Below are 19,958 nucleotides of genomic sequence, written 5' to 3' on the forward strand. Positions count from 1 at the left end.
AGACTGAAGTGTGATACTTGATCTCCCATTAGGGACTGAGACAGGGCACACGTAACTGAAGTCTGAGCAGGGAAACTCTTTGCATCTGGTGATCACAATGCCATCAGATTCAAAGGAACTGTGGACAACGATAGCTCTGCGCCATGGGTTGAGATTCTAAGTTGGACAAAGACCAATTTTGATAGTATCAGAAAGGATATGACTAGTGTGGGTTGGCTATAATTTGTCAAATGAGTACTTGGTAAGTGGGAGACCTTTGAAAATACAATTTGTAGACTTCAAGGTATTTATGTGCCTGTCCGAATAAAAGGTAAATATATCAGTTTTTCAAGAGATATTGAGGCCCTGGTATTAAAAAAAAGTAGGTTCATAGCAGGTGTATATTATGCTCAAAGACAGGAGAGGACCAGAGGATTGGAGGATAGCTAACTCTGTTCCACTGTTTTAAAAAAATGCTCCAAAATTAAACCAGGAAATTATAGGCTGGTGCGCCTGACATCATTCATGGGGAGACATTGGAAGGACCAGATGTAGGAGTATTTAAATAACAGGACTGATTAGGGATATCTAACATAACTTTGTGTGTTCTAGACAATGTATTGAGTTATTCAAAGATGGTATCAGAAAGGATCTGACTAGTATGGATTGGCTATAATCTGGTAAATGATTACTTGGTAAGTGGGAGACCTTGAATAATACAATTTGTAGACTTCAAGGTATTTATGTGCCTGTCCGAATAAAAGGTAAATATATCAGTCTTTCAAGAGATATTGTGGCCCTGGTATAGAGAAGAAATGAGTGCCAAACAGGTGTAGGCAGGTAGGAAAAAGGAAATGCAAGATAACATTGAGAAAAGAAACCAGGAGGCTATAGGGTGGCATAAGCTTGTCCTAGCAGACAAGGTGAGGGATTATACAGATATTTTAAAAGCAAAAGGATGCAGGAGACACAATTGATGTCTGAATGATCAGAATGGCAATGTACGCATGGAGGCAAAAAAGATAGAGGAGTTCTTAAGTGGATTTTTGCTTCTGTGTTCACTCGGGAAAAGAATCTATAGAAGTGAGGCCATGGATGTTATACAAATTATGGATGTGTAAGTGTCTTGGGCAAATTGGGCAACTTTGAGTGTATAAATCCCCAGTGACTGAGAAGTTCAGTCCTTGGACCCCGATGGAGGCAGATGCAGAAATTGCAGGTATGTAGCCGATATGTTTATATTATGCTCAAAGACAGGAGTGCTACCAGAGAATTGGAGGATGTCTAATTTCATTCTACTGTTTAAAAAAGGCTCCAAAATTAAACCAGGAAATTATAGGCCAGTGTGCCTGACATCGGTCGTGTGAAGACATTGGAAGGACCGGATGTAGGAGTATTTAAATAAACAGGACTGATTTGCGATATCCAACATGACTTTGTGTGTTCTAGACAATCTACTGAGTTTTTCGAAGAAGTTATGAGGGATGTTAACAGGAAAGTTGATGAAGACAAGGCACTGGATATTTTCTACATGGACTTTAGCAAGGCGTTTGACAAGGCGCTGCATAGGATGTTGACCAATAAATTTTACTCTCTTGGCATTCAAGGTGAGGTAGTAAATGGAAGTAGTCATTAGCATAGAGGAGGAAGGCAGATAGTGGTAGCATATGGTTGTGCCTCTGACTGGAGACCTGTGACTTGTGGATTTCCAGAGGGATCGGTGCTGCTATCCGTTGTTGTTTGTCATCTATATCAATGATCTTGATGTTAATTAGATTATCCAGATCTAATTTGCAGATGACACCAACGTTTGGGGTTTATTTGACAGCGATGAAGACTATTAGAGCTTGCTGAGGGTCTGCATCAGGTGTGAAAATGGGCTGATAATGGCAGATGGAATTTAATGCAGGCGTGCGAGCTGTGCACTTTGGTAGGATCAACCAGAATAGGTGTAACACAGTGAAGAGTTCGGCACCAAGGGGTGCAGTAGGACAAAGGCATCCGGGAATACGGGTCCACAATTCATTGAAGGTGGCAGCACATCTAGATAAGGTAGTAAACAAATCGTTGGCACATTGGCCTTCATAAATTAAAGTATTCAGTACAGGAGATTGCATGATATAAGACAGTTATGAGGCCTAATTTGGAGTATGTTTGCAGTTTACGTTACCTACCTACAGGAAAGATATAAAAAAGATTGACAGAGTACAATGACAATTTACAAGGATGTTGCTGTGATTGGAGGACCTGAGTTATAAGGGAAGCTTGAATAGGTTAGGACTTTGTTCCTTGGAACGCAGAAGATTTGGGGGAAATTTGATGGAGGTCTACAAAATCATGAGGGGTATAGATAGGGTAGAGGGATGAGGATAGTGAGGGCTAGGTCAGGAGATAGAGTGGAATGAGGCTCCCATTTTTAATTGGCAAACAGCTCCCCCCTCCCCCCGTGCTCATTTCAATCAGTCTGTCACTCCCTCCGTCGGCCATTTCAATGTATTTTCAGTGAGTGCATCATTCTGTCCCTCGGTAAAAGTTCAGGCCTTTTGGAATAAGTGATTTTTAAGAGAAGTAAATTCAACAAGTATTTCCAGTGGGGTGTGAATCAACTATCACTGCTTGTGAAATGAAGCCCGCTGTTAACTGTGGGTGAGGAGGTTTCTTGTGAAAATAGTTGTCCGGATGGAAATGCAAACATCTCTCCCAGTTTTTTTTTCCAGTTAGTGGAAATATATAGTCGAACGTGTTTGGTTTAATTTCAGCAGAAATGCGGCTCCCTGTACCTGAACAGGTGAGGGAGGTTTGAGCTGAAACTCTATCCATGTCAGGCAGACTTTCTTACACAGAGGGCGGAGTTCAGACCCTCCCAGAACCCGGACTGGATCAAATCCGCAGCCTGGGACTCGCTGAGTTAAACAGAGAAACTCCGCCCCACTGGTTGTGATGAAAGAAAAAGGAGAGATCCACACGGAAACCCGGACAGAAAGGTCAACGCAGCCTGTTTGTTTTCCTCTTCAGGGTTGCTACATTGACCCCACTCCCACCTCCTCCCGCTGTCAGACCCGTCCTGAGCCGGTGAGAGTTAGTGTGACCCGGACTGCGGCAGTCCCGCTCTACCCCGGCTCACCCGGCCCTGTCCATCTGTAATGAGCGATGGACACATCACAGCCGAGTGGCCTCGGGAGCAGCAGCTCAGACTCAACTCTCCGTACAGAGTGAGCACACCGGTGCGGGAACGTTGTCGATCACCCGGGAAGTCGGACTGTGATTTCCCCGGACCACATTGAATGCCGTTCAGTTACATCATCAGAGGTAAGTGTTGTCTATGATTCTGCACAACTATTCACTGTTTAAAGTGAGACTGGGCTTTGGTCGAGATGGGGAGTGAATTTCGTGGGAGGAGGCAGTTCTGACATGTTCATGTTAACGAGTCAATTACTGTCTAAATCATATATGTCAAACTCAAGGCCCGCGGGCCAAATCTGGCCCGTGGTGGAATTATCTTTGGCCCGCGATATAATATCTAATTACTATTAAAGCTGGCCCCAGTAATCGAAGCGCCTATGGCGTATGATATGGCTAATGCTGAGTTTATTCAGGTACCAGGTTTTCAGGGATTTTAGTGTTTATTCGGCAGTCTTGCTCGGCAGTCTTCTTCATAAGAAACGGAAGTTGTAAAGTGAAACACTTTGTAGTTATAGCAGAGACTGATACACATGAGAGCAGGCTGAAAAAACGGAGGCAACGAAAGCTGCGTTCGCACGCGTCCGACTGATCCGGCCCGCATGAAGCTGTATTTTGCTCAATCCGGCCTGTGACCTAAAATGAGTTTGACACCCCTGGTCTAAATGGATTAAGAGAAACAACATTATTGCCGTCAACCAGAAATACTCTCCAGTGTGGTTTCTACTGAGTGTAAACAGAGGGCATCTTTCACCCCGGTAGTGACATGTGAGATATCCTACGGGACTGTGACCCGTCACCGATCTCTCTGAAACAAGAGAAAATCAGCAGACGCTGGAAATCCGAGCAACACACACAAAATGCTGGAGGAACTCTACAGGCCAGGCAGCATCTATGGAACAAAGAACAGTCGACCTTCGAGACCCCAGCTAATGTAATTTACATCGCGTCATTGGTTCTATAGCTCTTCCCTGTAGCAGAAAGGGTTAAACTTTCTTCACACTTGAATGACAGTGTTTTGCCGAACCGCTTTGGATTTGATTTCAGTGGAACGGCCGCTCATTGTTCTGTGGAATGTGCCCGGACAGGCAGCTGCTTGCACGCAGACCCTGAGCACCCAGTCTCACAGAACAACCACAAGCATCTTCCGAATCAGTCTTCCACCCTCTTCCCCTTTCCATTCCAGTCCGGATGAAGGGACTTGGTCCGTAACGTCGACTGTTTATACCCATCCATAGATGCTGCCTGACCTGCTGAGTTCCTCCAGCACCTGCGTGTTGTTATGGTTTTGAGAGATCCATGTGGGGCACTGGGAGGGGTTATTTGTATCCACACTGTCAGAATATTCTTGAGGAATTAAGGTGAGAAAAATCCATTTTTTGATATATATTTTGGATCTTTATTTCCAAACAACCAGTTGTCTGTGCATTGGATCAGCGATCAAAGAGGTGTTTGTGTTTTTTAAGTCACTTCTGGCTGTGGTGTCTTTTGTTTTCCAACTGTTCCCTGCTTGCATGATTTACATTTTTCACTGGTTTAGTAAAGACTAATAACAGCTCTAGAACAATGGCCACCTGTTTCAAAGCAAGGGGGCGGGATCTGTACAGCAAACACCTGTTCCCTTTTCAGAGTTCCTTATTTCAGACGAATACATCTATTGTTCCTGTGTTGATTGTGAGCAATTTGAACTCTTCCTCTCAATCGCCAGTGGAAGCAAAGACTGTAATTCTGTTTAAAGCCGAGATTGTTGATAAACAGTGGGTTTGAAGTATTACAGGGATGGATATGGGGGAAAACGTAATTAAATTTTAGATCTGATCAGCCATGATTTCATGATCTGCAGCAGTTTTGAGTCCAGCAGTGTGGTCCAGCATATCGGTATGTTAACTAGAAAAGTTTTGACAATTTACTTACTGTAAATTATTATAATGACTACATGCGAAGATAGGTATGTCAGCAAAAACCTTGGCAAACCTCTGTAGATGTGTGATGGAAGGTCAGCTGACTGTCTGCATTATGGACTGGTTGGGGAACACCAATGCCTTTGAGCAGAAAATCCTACAAAAGTTAGTGGGTTTGGCCTGGTATGTCACAGGTAAAGCTCTCTCAACCATTGAGCACATATACATGAAATGTTGCTGTAGAAAGGCAGCATCTATCATCGAAGATCCTCACCACCCAGGCAATGCATTTTATCACTGCTGCTATCAGGTAGAAAGTACAGGTGCCTCAGCACACACACTGCCAGGTTCCAGAACAGTCAATGTCCTACACACAATTGGATGTGAATGTACAAGGCTTGACCAGTAAGTTCGCAGATGATACAAAATTAGTAGATGGTGTTCACGGTGAACACTGTCGTAGCTTATAGGGGATCAAAATGGGCAGAGGAGTGGTAAATAGATTGCAAAACCAACACGAGCAGCAACGGTTTCATACAGAGGCTGGTGATTATATGGAGGGACCTGCCAGAGGAAGTGGATGAGGCAGGCACAACTGTATAATTCCAGAAGCAGTTGGGATGTGTAGATGGAGTGAAGAGGCCTGGGGGGAAATGGGCCCATCACAGGAAATTTGGACCATCTGGGTGAGCACTGTGGTCAGAATTGTCTCGATGGGCTGAAGGGTCTGTATCTGTTGCTGTATAACTCTATCAGTGGATGCACTGGACAGACATACAGACATGGTGTGGTGGTTGTTATTAACAGGGAATCTTTTGTCCCTAAGCAAACTGCTGCTCGAATATAGGGGATGGAGATACTGTCATATTTACAAAGTAATTGTTCTCTCTCTGACTCAGTCTGATTGTTGTGTGCAATTCAGGGTATCACCAGCAGGTAGAGCTGTCCAGCACCGGGACCAAAGTGTAAACAAGAAGGTGACAACCAACAATCCTCAGTCACAATCAGAATGGACACAGGTATGATAAGTGGGATCTTTATAATTAAACTTCAGTCACGTTGGCACGCACTAGTATAGATGAAGAAACTTACTTAACTGGGTACAGAAAACTTTAATCAAGCAGTGTTATTTATCCAACACAAAGTACACTGCAGATGCTGTGGTCAAATCAACACGTGCAAACAAGCTGGATAAACTCAGCAGGTCGGGCGGCATCTGTTGAAAATGGAAGTGTTATTTATCCCACTGGTAAAGCGGCCTTGAGTAATTGATCAATCTAACAGTTCCAGCTCAGGGACCTGACACCGGTGATGGCTGAATCACTCCACTCACCAAGCAAAGCTTCAGCTGAGTGAAAGGAGCATGAGACCCTGAATCAGGTGGCTGTGAGTGAAACACAGGAATGCAACAGCGGGCTTGTGGGTTATGTAAAAGTCCAGGGTTAGTTTTTGCTTCACCTCTAGACAGGCTCTGATGTGTAAGAAATCTCCAACTTTCATTTATAAAATTCAGAACTAGATAGTAGGAACATTTCCAGGAATTCAGAGATTGTGTAAGAACAGAGCACATCAGGTTTTGGAAGGGCAGCTATCAACTCCCTTTTGTTTTTGTGGGCTGCTGCAGAAAGGAGATGAGCGGAGTTTCTGAAATCTGTTTTCTGTAGCCATGCCAAGGACATTGCCAGCGTTGAGAATGGCCGAGGATCAGAAGACAGTTCACTGTAGATAAATTTGTTGTCTGCTTCGGTGTTTTAATACCCGAATCCATGTCTGGGCTGTGGACAAATGGTGAACATGAGTTCTCAATATTTCTCTCTTGAGATGATCTGCTACCTGGATTTTAAATCCCAGGACATCTGGTGAGAAACCTTGTATAACCAGTGACCAAATGTCTCAGTCCCCAATAGGCATTGTGATTGTGCTCAACTCTGTGAGTCCAGGTGGAATAAAACAGAGATTACAGCCTGGATACAGGTCCTTCGACCCAACTAATTCATGCTGACCTAAATGTCTTTTGAGCTTGCCTAGTTTTCTGACAGCTTTTCCCAAATTTCCCTTATAGACTTCTATCCTTTTCCCTGCCCACATTTTCTCAACTTTGTAATTTTATTTCTGTTTACAGCCTCCTCTGACTGCATGTAATTTATACCCACACGAAAGAATGACCCTTCGGTCCCTTTTTAAATTTCTGCCCTTGAGTTTCAGACTCCCCTACCCTGGGAAAAAGACTGTGACCATCTACCCTATCTACACCCCTGATTATTTTATGTACATGTGCAAGGTCACCCTTCCAGCTCCCTTACTCCAGGGCAAACTGTCCCAGCACCATGCTGGTCATTCTCCACTACACTCTTTCCAGTTTAATCACATCCATCCTATAGATTTGCAACTACAACTACACACAAAGCTCTCTAAGCAAGACTTTGCCAATGACATGCACAGTTGTTACATGACGATCATCATGCGGGAGATAAGATGGGAACCAGGGGACTGGACAGCATAGATCTCAAGGTAATGGTCAGTCTGTGACCAATGGGACTGGACATCATGTGACAGGTCACTATTACTGTGTCTATCCTGTTCTTTTTCTGGGAGTGCATGTGTCCACTCACTGGCTTATTGGGATGGTCACCTGGAGGAAGTGTGGTTCACATTCACCAGCACAGTCCCACTCCAAATCTGGTCAGCTAGAGCCTCGGCTCCATTGCACCCACCCAGTCTCAATCAGTTCTGATCTGCTCTAAATCACTCTGGTATAACCGGCAATTCATCATTTATTTCAGGTGGGAATTTAAATCGAGTACAGAAAGTACTCAAGAGGTTTTTGCCAGGCAACTCATCGAAGGAAGATGATTGGGACACGGGAAGCAAGGTACCAAAGCAGGGTCAGATTGAGAGCGATGTCCCAATAGAAAGCGATCCGACCGCAGTGGAGGAGGAGGAGCAATTTCAGCCCAGAGACAGTGACGTCAGAGACACAGATCAGGACCCTGGAACCGGCACAAGTGAGGCGACTGCCTGTCAGCTCAGAGACAGTGACATCAGAGACACCGATCAGGACCTTGGAACCAGCACAAGTGAGGCGACTGCCTGTCAGCTCAGAGACAGTGACGTCAGAGACACCGATCAGGACCCTGGAACCAGCACAAGTGAGGCGACTGCCTGTCAGCCCAGAGACAGTGATGTCAGAGACACCGATCAGGACCCTGGAACCAGCACAAGTGAGGCAACTGCCTGTCAGCTCGGAAGCTCATGGGAAACTGAATTGTCAAGTCCCCAACAAGGAGCGGGTGAGTGGAACATGAGGATGATGGGTTCTCAGAATGTGGCAGGGAGGAGGGTAAATGTGATTCCTTGTTGGAGGGTCGATCAGAGGAGAGGGTAAATGTATGGGTGTGGTACATGTGGTGTAGTGGGGCACCCATTACCCCACTACAGGAAATGTACTACCTGCTCTGAGGATTTCCAGGCTGTGCATTGGAGGAAATGCTACATTCCAGATGAAGAGAGTATTTCCAGGATGTGAATTAAGGAAAATATATTTTCCAGGATGGTTGGTATTAAATGAGGTCCTTCTGGTAACGTAATGCCCAGAACATCGCTGGGTCAGTTTTAAGGCCAGTGTTCGAGTTTAGGACAAAATCCATGTTTCCAGCTGAAGGCAGGTAAACACTGAGGTTCCAGACTGGATTTTCTTCGTTGCATTGGGTGAGAGCGCTGGAGACGAGGGAGATTTGAGTTCATGTCTACATTCTCTTTTTATATTCGCAGAGCCAGAGTTTACAATCTCTGACCTCCTGGCAGAGGGGGGCGAGTATCGACTATACCAACTGACAAAGTTCTACAGGGACAGGCTCCAACAAGCGATTGAAGAAAAGGTTGAAAGACTCGGTTGGATGTTGACAAAGGAGGGACATTTCAGTAGAGAAGAAAATGAGGTGAGTGTATTTAGTGTATTGTCACTGAACTGCTGGTATCAGAGGGAATAGTGATCAATATTAATCTCCTGCACATTCTAGTAGTTCTACATGGCAATGGAGACTTTGATCTCTAACTTGTCTCTAGCAGATCTGGTTTCAGCTGTTAAGGTGGGGAGCCCTGGGAACTATAGGTTCAGTGTCACCTTTTCCTCTCACACCTGCTGTATTTATCCGTGCGATATAAGAGCAGTGGCTGCATATCTGGACTGTTGAGCAAGTGTTCAGTCTAAAACTAATTTCGCGTCTCATCAGGACCATCGGTTAAATTCACCTCAGCTCATTAATCCAGGATGAATGTGAAACTGTCAGATTGTAAATTGGGCCAACCAGCTTCACTGTGGAACTTGAGGGAGGGAAACCTGCTAACCACATCTGATCTGGTCTCCATCTGAGTTCCCGAACAATAAGTGATTGACTTATCAGAGTTGTAGGAAAGTACAGCACAGAAGCAGGCCCTTTGGCCCATCTATTCCATGCTGGACTACTGAAGCTGCCTATTCCCATCGACCTTCACCAGGCCATAGCGCTCTCTACCCTCCATTATTTTCAAATCTTTTTATTATTATCATCCAAAATAACAAGAGAACATCGAAGTAGGTAAAACAACGTCTCAAGGGGAAAGAAAACATTGTTTTAAAAATTGAAAAATATGGTGACACAACAAACCCTACTTAAGCAAAGAAAAGTGAGGGGAAAAAAATTATTAAGAGTTCAACCGCGGAGCCATGCATCATACAATAAAGTTTCTAAAGATAAACATCAAACCGCCAGCAAGAAAAAAATATACCAAGATTTACAATTAGATCATGGAGGAAATCTATCAATTAAGTCAAATGGTAATAACGAGCTAATGAACCCCATCTTTTCTCAAAATCAAACACAGATTCAAAGGTTCGTCTTCTAATTTTCTCCAAACTAAGACACAGAATCAATCACTTGAGAGAACCATTGTGACAGAGGTGGAGCTCTATACTTTATCATTCATGTATCTATCCAGACATCTCTTAACCGCTTGTACCTCATGCTGCTAGCTCGTTCCACACTCTCACCACCCTCCGAGTGAAGAAGATTCCCCTCATGTACCCCTTAAACTTTTTCACCCTTCATCCTGTGCTGAAGACCTCTTGTTGCAGTACTTCTTTGCGACAGTGTAAAATGTCTGCTTGTGTTTTCCTTATCAATACCCGTCATAATTTTCTGTACCTCTATCAAATCTCCCCTCAATTTTCTACGTTCCAAGGCAAAGTACTGGAGAGTTTAACATTGGTAGCTGAGCGAAGGGCGCTGAGTAGGCTACGGTCAATTATGGATAACTCTGAACATCCTCTACATAGCACCATCCAGAGACAGAGAAGCAGTTTCAGCGACAGGTTACTATCGATACAATGCTCCTCAGACAGGATGAAGAGGTCAATACTCCCCAATGCCATTAGGCTTTACAATTCTACCGCCAGGACTTAAGAACTTTTTAAAAGCTATTATTAATGCTTTTTGAGATAGTGATTTAGATGCATATCATATTTTTTTACTGAGTTAAGTATTGTATGTAATTAGTTTTGCTACATCAAGTGTATGGGACATTGGAAAAAAAAGTTGAATTTCCCCATGGGGATGAATAAAGTATCTATCTATCTATCTATCTATCTATCTAGAATGTGTTAAATCTTTTCCTATAATTCAAGTCCTCCAATCCGACAACATCCTTGTAAATTTTTTTCTGTACTCTTCCAAACTTCATTACATCTATAAGTAGCTGACTGGTAATGCACATAATATTCAAAATTAGTTCTCACCAACGTCTTGTACACATTCAACATCATATCTCACCTCCTGTACTCAATATTTTCTTTCCAAATACTTTCCTTCCGATCTATCTACCTTTGCTGCCACTTTTAATGATTATGGACCTGTATTCCCAAATCACTTCGTTCTACTACACTCCACAGTGCCCTACTGGTCACTGTGTAAGATCGACACTGCTTGTTCATTCGAAAGTGCAACACATCGTATTTGTCTGCATTAAATTACATCTGCCATTTTTCAGTCCATTTCTCAGCTGGTTTAGACACCACTGCAAGCTTTGGTCGTCTTCCCCTCTCTTCCTACACGTCCCCACTCTTAGTGTCATCCGCAAATTTGCTGATCGAGTTAACCACATTTTCATCCAGATCATTGATATAGATGACAAACAACAACGGACCCAGCACCGATCCCTGTGGCACCGCATGGGTTACAGACTCGCAGTTAGAGATTCAACAGTCTATAACCACTCTCTGTCTTCTTCCAAAAAGCCATTGATTAATCCAATTTACCACTTTACCTTGACTGCTGAGCAAATGAACTTTCTTGCCCACCCTCCTTGCGGTACCTTGTCAAATGCCATGCTAAAGTCCATGCACACAACACCCACTTCCTTCCATTCATCAACTTTCCTGGTAACTTCCTGGGAAAACAGTAAGATTGATTAGATATGAACTACCATGCACAAAGCATGACAGAAAAAATCAATAGGATGTCCTAAAAGGACATGTATATCAAAAGAAACTTTTGGTAAGCTATTTTACATTATTAGCTGGCCTACCTTCATATTTCATATTCTCTCTACTTACAGCTTTTTAGTTGCTTTCAGTAAACGCTTCCCAGTCCTTCAGCTTTCCACTATATTTTGCTATATTCTGTGTCCTCTCCTTTGCTTTTGTGCTGCATTAACTTCCTCGTCAGCTACAGTTGATCATCCTCCCTCTGGTATAATTTTTCATCTTTGGGGAGAGTTGTGGGGGTCTGGAATACACTGCCTTGGAAGGTAGTGGAGGCCAATTCTCTGGATGCTTTCAAGAAGGCACTAGATAGGAATCTTATGGATAGGGGAAACAAGGGATATGGGGACAAGGCAGGAACTGGGTATTGATAGTCGTTGATCAGCCATGATCTCAAAATGGCAGTGCTGGCTCGGCGGGCCGAATGGTCTACTTCTGCACCTATTGTCTGTTGTCTATTATCGACCTCTACCTGCACCTTCCGAATTCTCATCTATCCCTGCTTTGCTGTTGCCCCTGCTAGTGTCCTCTTCCAATTTATTTTGCCCAGCTCCTCTTTCATGCCTCTGTAATTCCTTTATTCCACTGTAATATGGATACATCTAACTTTACCTTCTCCCTCTCAAACTGCAGTATGAAATCTGCTATTTTATGATCACTGCCTCTTAAGGGTTTATTTAGCTGAAGCTCCCCAATCAAACCTGTTGCGGTACACAACACTGAATCCAGATCTGCCTTTCCTATAGTGGGCTCAACCATAGGCTTCTCTCAAAAGCCATCTCATAGGCATTCTATAAAGTCCCTCACTTGGGATTCAGCACTGAACTGATTTTCCAAAGCTACCTGCATATTGAATTCCCCATGACTATTTTAACATTGACCTCTTCACATGCCTCTTCTCTCTCCCACTGGAATTTGTAGCCCACATCCTGGTTACTGTTCCATCAGGGTCATTTTTCCTACGCAGTTTCTTAACATCCACATCGTCCAATCCGCTATCACCTCTTTATAAGGACTTTTATTTTTCTATGAGAACGGAGTCAACCCAGCCCTTTCATCTACTCGCCTATTCTTTCGATTAAGTATTTATCTGTAGATGTAATCACTCAGCTAGGATCTTCTTTCAGCCACAATTCAGTGATGCCTGCTATCCATTTTCTTATTTGCTCTCTCACTCTCCCTCTCTTCCGTTATTGTTGTCACATCCTTTTGATGTAATGTTGCATATTGACGGACAGGTAAATTAATCACGTTGCGTCTACCGCAGGGCGTCAGTGAATCCTTATTCTTACACAATATTGATTTAGAATTTCCTTCAGTTACTGTTTCTCTGTTAATGACTGAACCCAGGGAGGATGAGGCAGCAGCCCAGTGACTGCATCTGTTCTGAAGCTACCGGGGCCATGAACAGATATTTTCCTCCGCATTCTCCATGTCTGTCTGTCTGCTCCACAATAAATTCATTGTTTCCTTTTATAGAAAGTCACTGAACTGACAGAGAAGGGAAACCGGACAGAGAGTTCCAGACTCTTCCTCAGTTTGGTGATGGGCAAAGGCTCCCGGGCCCGGTGGGTGATGTGGGAATCCTTTGTGACATGGAGGACTGAGTTACCGAAGTTGGACAAAATACTGAGGGAAATACAGGAACTCGGTACGTTAAAAACACGCACTGAACACAAAGGCACATTGAAATAAACAGGTTTAATTATTTTAGTTCTGTTTTCATGGACATTTTTTTTGATTCAAGCAGGTCCTGATCCACAAGAATACATGAACATCACCCAAGAGTTATTTGAGTTACCCTCTCATCTGATAGGTGAGTGATGAAATGCACAGTTCAAACCAGATCTCAAATGTTTGACTGTGACTTGATAGAACCTGGGAATCAAAATTCACCATTAATCATTCGCTGATCTCTGGTTCAGGGTACAATTCAGAGAATCTCTCGTTGCAGCCTGAATATTCTACAATGTATTTTTCTACGAATCCAGCTGTTGGTTCTGGTGAAGCCTTCACTCCAGGTTCTAACTCTCTGGGAACGCCGACACACAACAGACATGTTCCTGATACACTGTATCTTCCAGTCCAGGTGACTTTTCTATCTTCAGTCTTTCAGATTCCGAAGCACCTTCTCCTTCGTAATAGCAGCTGCACTCAATTCTGTCTGCTGATGCTCATTACATTGTGTAATTCTGCTAGTGAATTCCACAGAGTTTGTCTGCCATTTCCTTTTCACCCATTATTACATCCACAACATCATTTTTCAGCCGTCCAATATCGACCCTCTCACTTTTTTTACTCTTAAAAATACTTTTTTATCCTCTTCTATATTACTGACCAAATCCTTGCATTTACTGCACACTTCGTGCGTATATCTAGGAGAATCTATATCATAGTTGCCTCCGACATGACCCAGGCAATAAAGGTGTACGCAGAACACCTACGCTCTGTCCGTCAGAGAAAGCAGCATCTCCCAGTGGCCACACATTTTAATTCCACGTCCCATTCCCATTCTGATATGTCTATCCATGGCTTCTCTACTGTCAAGATAAAGCCGCAGTCAGGTTGGAGGAACAACACCTTATCTACCGGCTGGGTAGCCTCCAACCTGATGGCATGAACACTGACTTCTCTAACTTCTGTTAATGCCCCTCCTCCCCTTCTTATCCAATCCCTGATATATTTAGTTTTTTTTTCTCCCTCTGCCCATCACTCTGCCTGTTTTCCATCTCCCTCTGGTGCTCCCCTCCCCCTTTTTTTCTCCCTAGTCCTCCCGTCCCATGATCCTTTCCCTTCTCCAGCTCTGTATCCCTTTTCCCAATCACCTTTCCGGTACTTAGCTTCATCCCACCCCCTCCGGTCTTCTCCTATCATTTTGCATTTTCCCTCTCCCCCCCACTACTTTCAAATCTCTTACTATCTTCCCTTTCAGTTAGTCCTGATGAAGGGTCTCGGCCCGAAACGTCAACAGCACTTCTCCTTATAGATGCTGCCTGGCCTGCTGTGTTCCACCAGCAATTTGTGTGTGTTGAATAAGTTCCAGGCACCCACTACCAGGTGGAAACAGCTACCCACGTGCTGTACATTTACTACATCTCACCCTAATCAAATGGCCTCTGGTACTAGACACCAGTCATATGTGAAACAAAAACCAACAAAATACAGGTTGTGTACCTAAACTCTTATCTCTCAAACTTGTACACCTCTGTCAGATCTCTATTCTAACTCCAGAGTAAACAAACCAAGCCTATCAAGTTACTCTACTTGTCTCACATGTCACCGAATCCAGGCAACATCCTGATGAACCTGTTCTGCACCCTCTCCAATCCTTCCAAGAGCTGGACAGTCAGACGTGACTACAATACTCCAGATGCTCCCTAAAACATTAAGATCTAGGAGCTGAATTAAGCCAATCGGCTCAGTGAATTTGCTCCTCAATTCCCCTCTACCCCATTATTCCAGTAAATGTTGACACTCTTCCTAATCAGGAACATATCGACCTGCATTTTAAATATACCCAATGACTTGTCTTCCTCAGCTGTCTATGACAATAATTTCACAGATTCACTACACACCAGCGAAAGAAATTTCTCCCAGTGTGGGTCCCCAGCAGCCAGGACAATCACCACTGTTCTCAAGCATGTTAATTTTCTGTATGAGCCTCCCATGTGGGATCTTGTCAAACACCCGACTAATATCCAAGCAGACAATATCCATGTGTAACTTCATCCAGCACCTTTGGCATCTCCTGGAGGAAAACAATCAAGTTAGCAACACTGCCCAAAGCCTCGGTGCTGAACCCTAACCTACCACAAATATTCTCTCTTTCATATTCCCATGGGGTAGAAGAGATAAAAGGCTGAAGGTATGTACCACCACCCTCAAGGACAACTTTAATTCTGCATTTATAATACTATTGAATGGTCATCTACTATGTTATTATTGGCTTCTTAACAATACTTTACCACTCACTTAGATAACCACAATAGACATACAGAAGTGCAGTAAGAATACAGCTTGGGTATGAATGGATTTAAGGAACAACTGATAATAGATTATGTAATACTTTAGCAAGCCCTGGGGAGAGCAGGAATCTTTCAATATATTGTCTATCAAAAACCATTTGATTCTGTCCCTCGTGTTTAAGAGAATTTCCTAATATATATAAGATGCACCCAATCTTTATGAAATTTCTACAACATCTGATGAACCATTGGCGTACAATAATCACCCTATTAACAACCACTGTTATCAAAATAAATGTAGGCATTTTCCAGAGCGACTTACAAAGCCTACTATGGTTTTGTCTAGTTTCAAACTAGCTTTCTAATTTACTGAAGCGGACAAAAATCAGGTTTCAGATCAGAAAAAAAACGAATTATACTTTGACGCAGCTGTACAGGGATGATTTGAAATTAGTTGTTCTTGCATCAGTAAAGCTAAAACAATTAATTCAAATCATGGAACTAGTTTCCAAAGAAACCATATATAGCTATGCATATCTAAGTGATTCCATAAATAAGTTGTGTAGAAATAGAAATAAAAAAAGAGATTAGTGAGTCACTATCGATGGGTTTAATGTCCATTCAGAAACTGGATGGCAGAGAAGTTGTTCTGAATCGTTGAGTGTGCGCTTTACTCCGATCCTGTACAGTAGACCCCATGAACCAGACGGTGATGAAGACAGTTACAATGCTCTGCAAGTTACACCTGTAGAAATATTCGAGTGATGTTGGAAACTCCTGATGAAATATAGCCACTGTTGTGCCTTCTTTGTAGCTGAATCAATATATTGGGACCAGGTTAGATACTCAGAGATATTGACAGCCAGGAATTTGAAATTGTTCACTCTTTCCACATCAGATCTCTCTATGAGGACTGGTGTGTTGTGTTCCCTCATTTTGCCTTCTTTGAAATCCACAATTAGCTCTCAGGATATATTTTCATCAACGCAAGGAGTATTCAGCACTCCGTACAAGCATATGTAATTCTGATAAAGGGTACACATCACTGAATGGAAATGAAAGCAGAATCCATAAAAATGAAGAAACTATCATAAGAGAAGAAAGTTAACCAATGGAAGAGTGTCCTGGCTTGCGCATCTAGTCAGCTGGAATGCAACATCCATGGTCGACTCTGATAGGCGGAGGCATCATAATACCTTGCCCCACACTCCACCTGCCAGACTGATCAGAAGCAGTTGCTAAGACTTCCCCACCCTCTCCACACACACGATGTACACCACTGAGACGCTTATGGTCTCTGCCGTTCACGGAGATTCCTCCATCACTGAGACTGAAAACTACCCATTTTCAATCTTGTCGTTCCGATGGGTTATCAATCTGAAACTTAACTGTGATTCTCCCCCAGATGCTGTCCGCCTTGAGTATTTCATGCATATTCTGCTCCTGTTGTGATACAAGAGCAGTGGACACCTGTGACTCCCCAGTGTGCAGCTTTGCCAAAATGCACAGTGTCCTGCTCTCCATATTTCCACACCAGATCAACATTAGCATCATCTGCTGCTGATCCAAACAATGTTTTAAATATAGTGAAATGTTGTTGTAACGGGAGAGCAGTCAGGACTGCAATAGGATATCAGGGGAATGTTCACCTTCACAAGTAATTCATGCCAGAATATGAGGACTGGACATTTTCTGGGACTTCCGTCACTGTCAATTCCGGTGTCTGTGAATAGAATTTTACTTTTGTCCGAATATCCAAGGAAGTATGAAATTAATCCATGGACTGTAATCTCAAACACTGAATGTTGAAATGCTGTTATAATATTCCTCGTCAGTTGAGCCATTTAACATTTTGACTATGTTCTCTGTTCCCATGGAAGATGTTCAACAGAAACATAAGGAGACTCTACGGGCACAAACTGAAACACTGAGAGTGAACACGATCCTGATGAGGGAGAAGGTGAAGGTTTTCCAGCTGGTTGATCGATACGCTGAGCTCACGGTCATTTCTACTGTTCGAGATCGGAGACTGGTGGAACATGAGCTGCTGGCAAGAGGCAGAGACCACGAGGATTGGAGAGAGAAACATCTCCGCAGGGAGCTGGAAAACATCCGGACTGCTCAGTTGTTCCAGAGCAGCTTTTTCCGGAATAAATCCAAATCTGGGAGTTCAGCAGCAGTGACTGGAGTCCCAGGGATTGGGAAAACCACAATGGTACAAAAGATTGTTTATGACTGGGCCACGGGGAAAATATACCAACAATTCCAGTTTGTGTTCAGTTTTAAATTTCGTGATTTAAACAGTATTAACTGTCGAATAAACCTGAAGGAACTGATTCTGGATCAGTATCCTTACTTTGGGAATATCCTGAGAGAGGTCTGGAAGAACCCAAAGGGATTGCTGTTTATATTCGATGGTTTGGATGAATTCAATGACACAATTGATTTTGCTGACAGTCGGAGAGACACAGAACCTCAGTCCACATGCACAGATCCTGAATTCAAGTGCAAGGTGTCTGACATTGTGTACAGTTTAATACAGCACAAGCTGCTCCCAGGGTGTTCAGTGCTGGTGACCACCCGCCCCACTGCGTTACATTTATTGGAAAAGGCTGAGATCAGTGTCTGGGCTGAAATACTGGGATTATCCGGTGAGGAACGGAAGGAATATTTCAGCAGACATTTTGAAGATCAGACGGTGGCAGCAGGTGTTTTCAAACATGTGCAGGAGAATGAGATCCTGTACACCATGAGCTACAACCCCTCCTACTGCTGGATCCTCGCTCTGGCACTGGGCCCCTTCTTCACACAAAGAGTCAGGGACCCGCAGCGAGTTCCTAAGACCATCACCCAACTGTACTCCTACTATATTTACAACATCCTGAAAAACCACGACCGTGAGATTGAGAACCCCCGTGATGTGTTACTCAGGGTTGGTCAGATGGCCTTCAGAGGAGTGTCCGAGAAGAAGATTGTGTTTACAGATGGAGATTTGATCAAGTACAATCTGCAGCCTTCCCAGTTCCTGTCCGGGTTCCTGATGGAGCTTTTGGAGAGAGAGGATTCTGCCCGGAGCGTGGTGTACACATTCCCACACCTCACCATCCAAGAGTTTGTAGCTGCAGTCGCACAATTCCTGAATCCACATCCCGGGGATATCCTGATATTCCTCACTGAAGCCCACAACATGACAGATGGGCGATTTGAGGTATTTCTCCGTTTTGTAGCTGGTCTCTCCAACCCAATGACAGCTCGGGGCCTGGAGGAGTTTCTGGGTCCATTTCCTCATCAAACAACCTGCCGGGTGATTGATTGGGTGAAGGAGGAGGTTAAACGTCAGAGTGGAAACACAGTGAGTGAAGCTGGTAAAAGCAGCCTCCTGAACACATTGCACTACCTGTTTGAGTCTCAGAATCGTGGACTGGCTCAGACCGCACTGGGATCTGTGGAAACACTTTCATTCAGTGGAATAACACTGACCCCGATTGACTGTGCGGTCCTGTCTCATGCCATCAGACTCTGTGATACAATAAAGCACCTTCGCCTGGAGAGATGCCACATTCAGTGTGAAGGAATCCTGCGGCTGGGACCCGGGCTGCGCAAGTGCCAGGAGTTGAGGTAACTTGGTTTATCTTTCACTCTGAACTATGAAACGGTTCCATTGTGTTCCAATGTAAAGGAATTTCGGTAAAACTGTAGTAAATCAGATTGTGAAGTATTGTAACAAATAACCAGGGGTTCGGTCAGTAATTCCCCAAGGACGGGAGGGTTCTGTGGTTCCTTGTGAAGGGATGTTGGAGACTTCATCAAATCAGTGAACAACGGCCATTGGTTTAATGGTAGTAAATCACAGGAATGGCCATGTTTATCGCAGCCTGTGACACGTCCATTGACAATGTTCCTTCTCACTGTTACTGACACCCAGACCGACACTGACTGCAGCAGGTGGGTCAGAGATTCACACCCCCATCCCGGTGAGGGACAAGAGACCGTCAGCAGACTGTCCCAGTGAGAAGGAAAGAAATACCATTGTGAGATTGTCCTCCCACTGCCCTTCCCCGTGTGTGACTTTGCTCACTTCCAGATACGCAAAGAGCGAGGGCGCATCTCCTCTGGGGCTCTGTTCAGACCCAACACACACGTACAAAAAATGTCTGCATCCTCTCGTCTTGTAGGATTATCGTTTACCCTTGGAATCCTCCTGTGGGACCTCTCATCCCAATCCCCCTTCCGTTCTTTGGAATCTTGCCCCTATCCCCGTTCCTCCTGTGGGCTCTCTATTACTCTTGCCTCATCCTCCTGTGGGATCTCTCTTCACCCCCCCCCCCCCTTTCTGTGATATCTCTCTTCCCCATCCCCCTTCCTCTTGTGGGATCTCTCCTTCCCATCCCTCTTCCTCCTGTGAGATCTCTCTTC

At 43.9% G+C, this 19,958-nt stretch overlaps 1 protein-coding gene across 2 annotated transcripts in view; it reads left to right on the forward strand.

Annotated features, from left to right (window-relative positions):
* LOC140721545 (NACHT, LRR and PYD domains-containing protein 3-like) overlaps positions 1-19,958 on the forward strand; it is a 44,637-nt gene that overhangs the window by 17,054 nt on the left and 7,625 nt on the right. The window contains exons 2-8 of one of the 2 annotated variants that reach the window (XM_073036369.1): positions 2,995-3,288; positions 5,983-6,079; positions 7,844-8,350; positions 8,832-8,998; positions 13,057-13,228; positions 13,325-13,393; positions 17,423-19,160. In XM_073036369.1, coding sequence (XP_072892470.1) covers positions 6,070-6,079; positions 7,844-8,350; positions 8,832-8,998; positions 13,057-13,228; positions 13,325-13,393; positions 17,423-19,160 — 2,663 coding nt within the window. In that variant the 5' untranslated portion in view covers positions 2,995-3,288; positions 5,983-6,069. The remainder of the gene's footprint in view (positions 1-2,994; positions 3,289-5,982; positions 6,080-7,843; positions 8,351-8,831; positions 8,999-13,056; positions 13,229-13,324; positions 13,394-17,422; positions 19,161-19,958) is intronic. The other variant, XM_073036370.1, reaches the window with a different exon arrangement.

The sequence above is a fragment of the Hemitrygon akajei genome, unplaced genomic scaffold (genome assembly GCF_048418815.1).
Source record: "Hemitrygon akajei unplaced genomic scaffold, sHemAka1.3 Scf000057, whole genome shotgun sequence".
NCBI classification, from domain to species: domain Eukaryota; kingdom Metazoa; phylum Chordata; class Chondrichthyes; order Myliobatiformes; family Dasyatidae; genus Hemitrygon; species Hemitrygon akajei.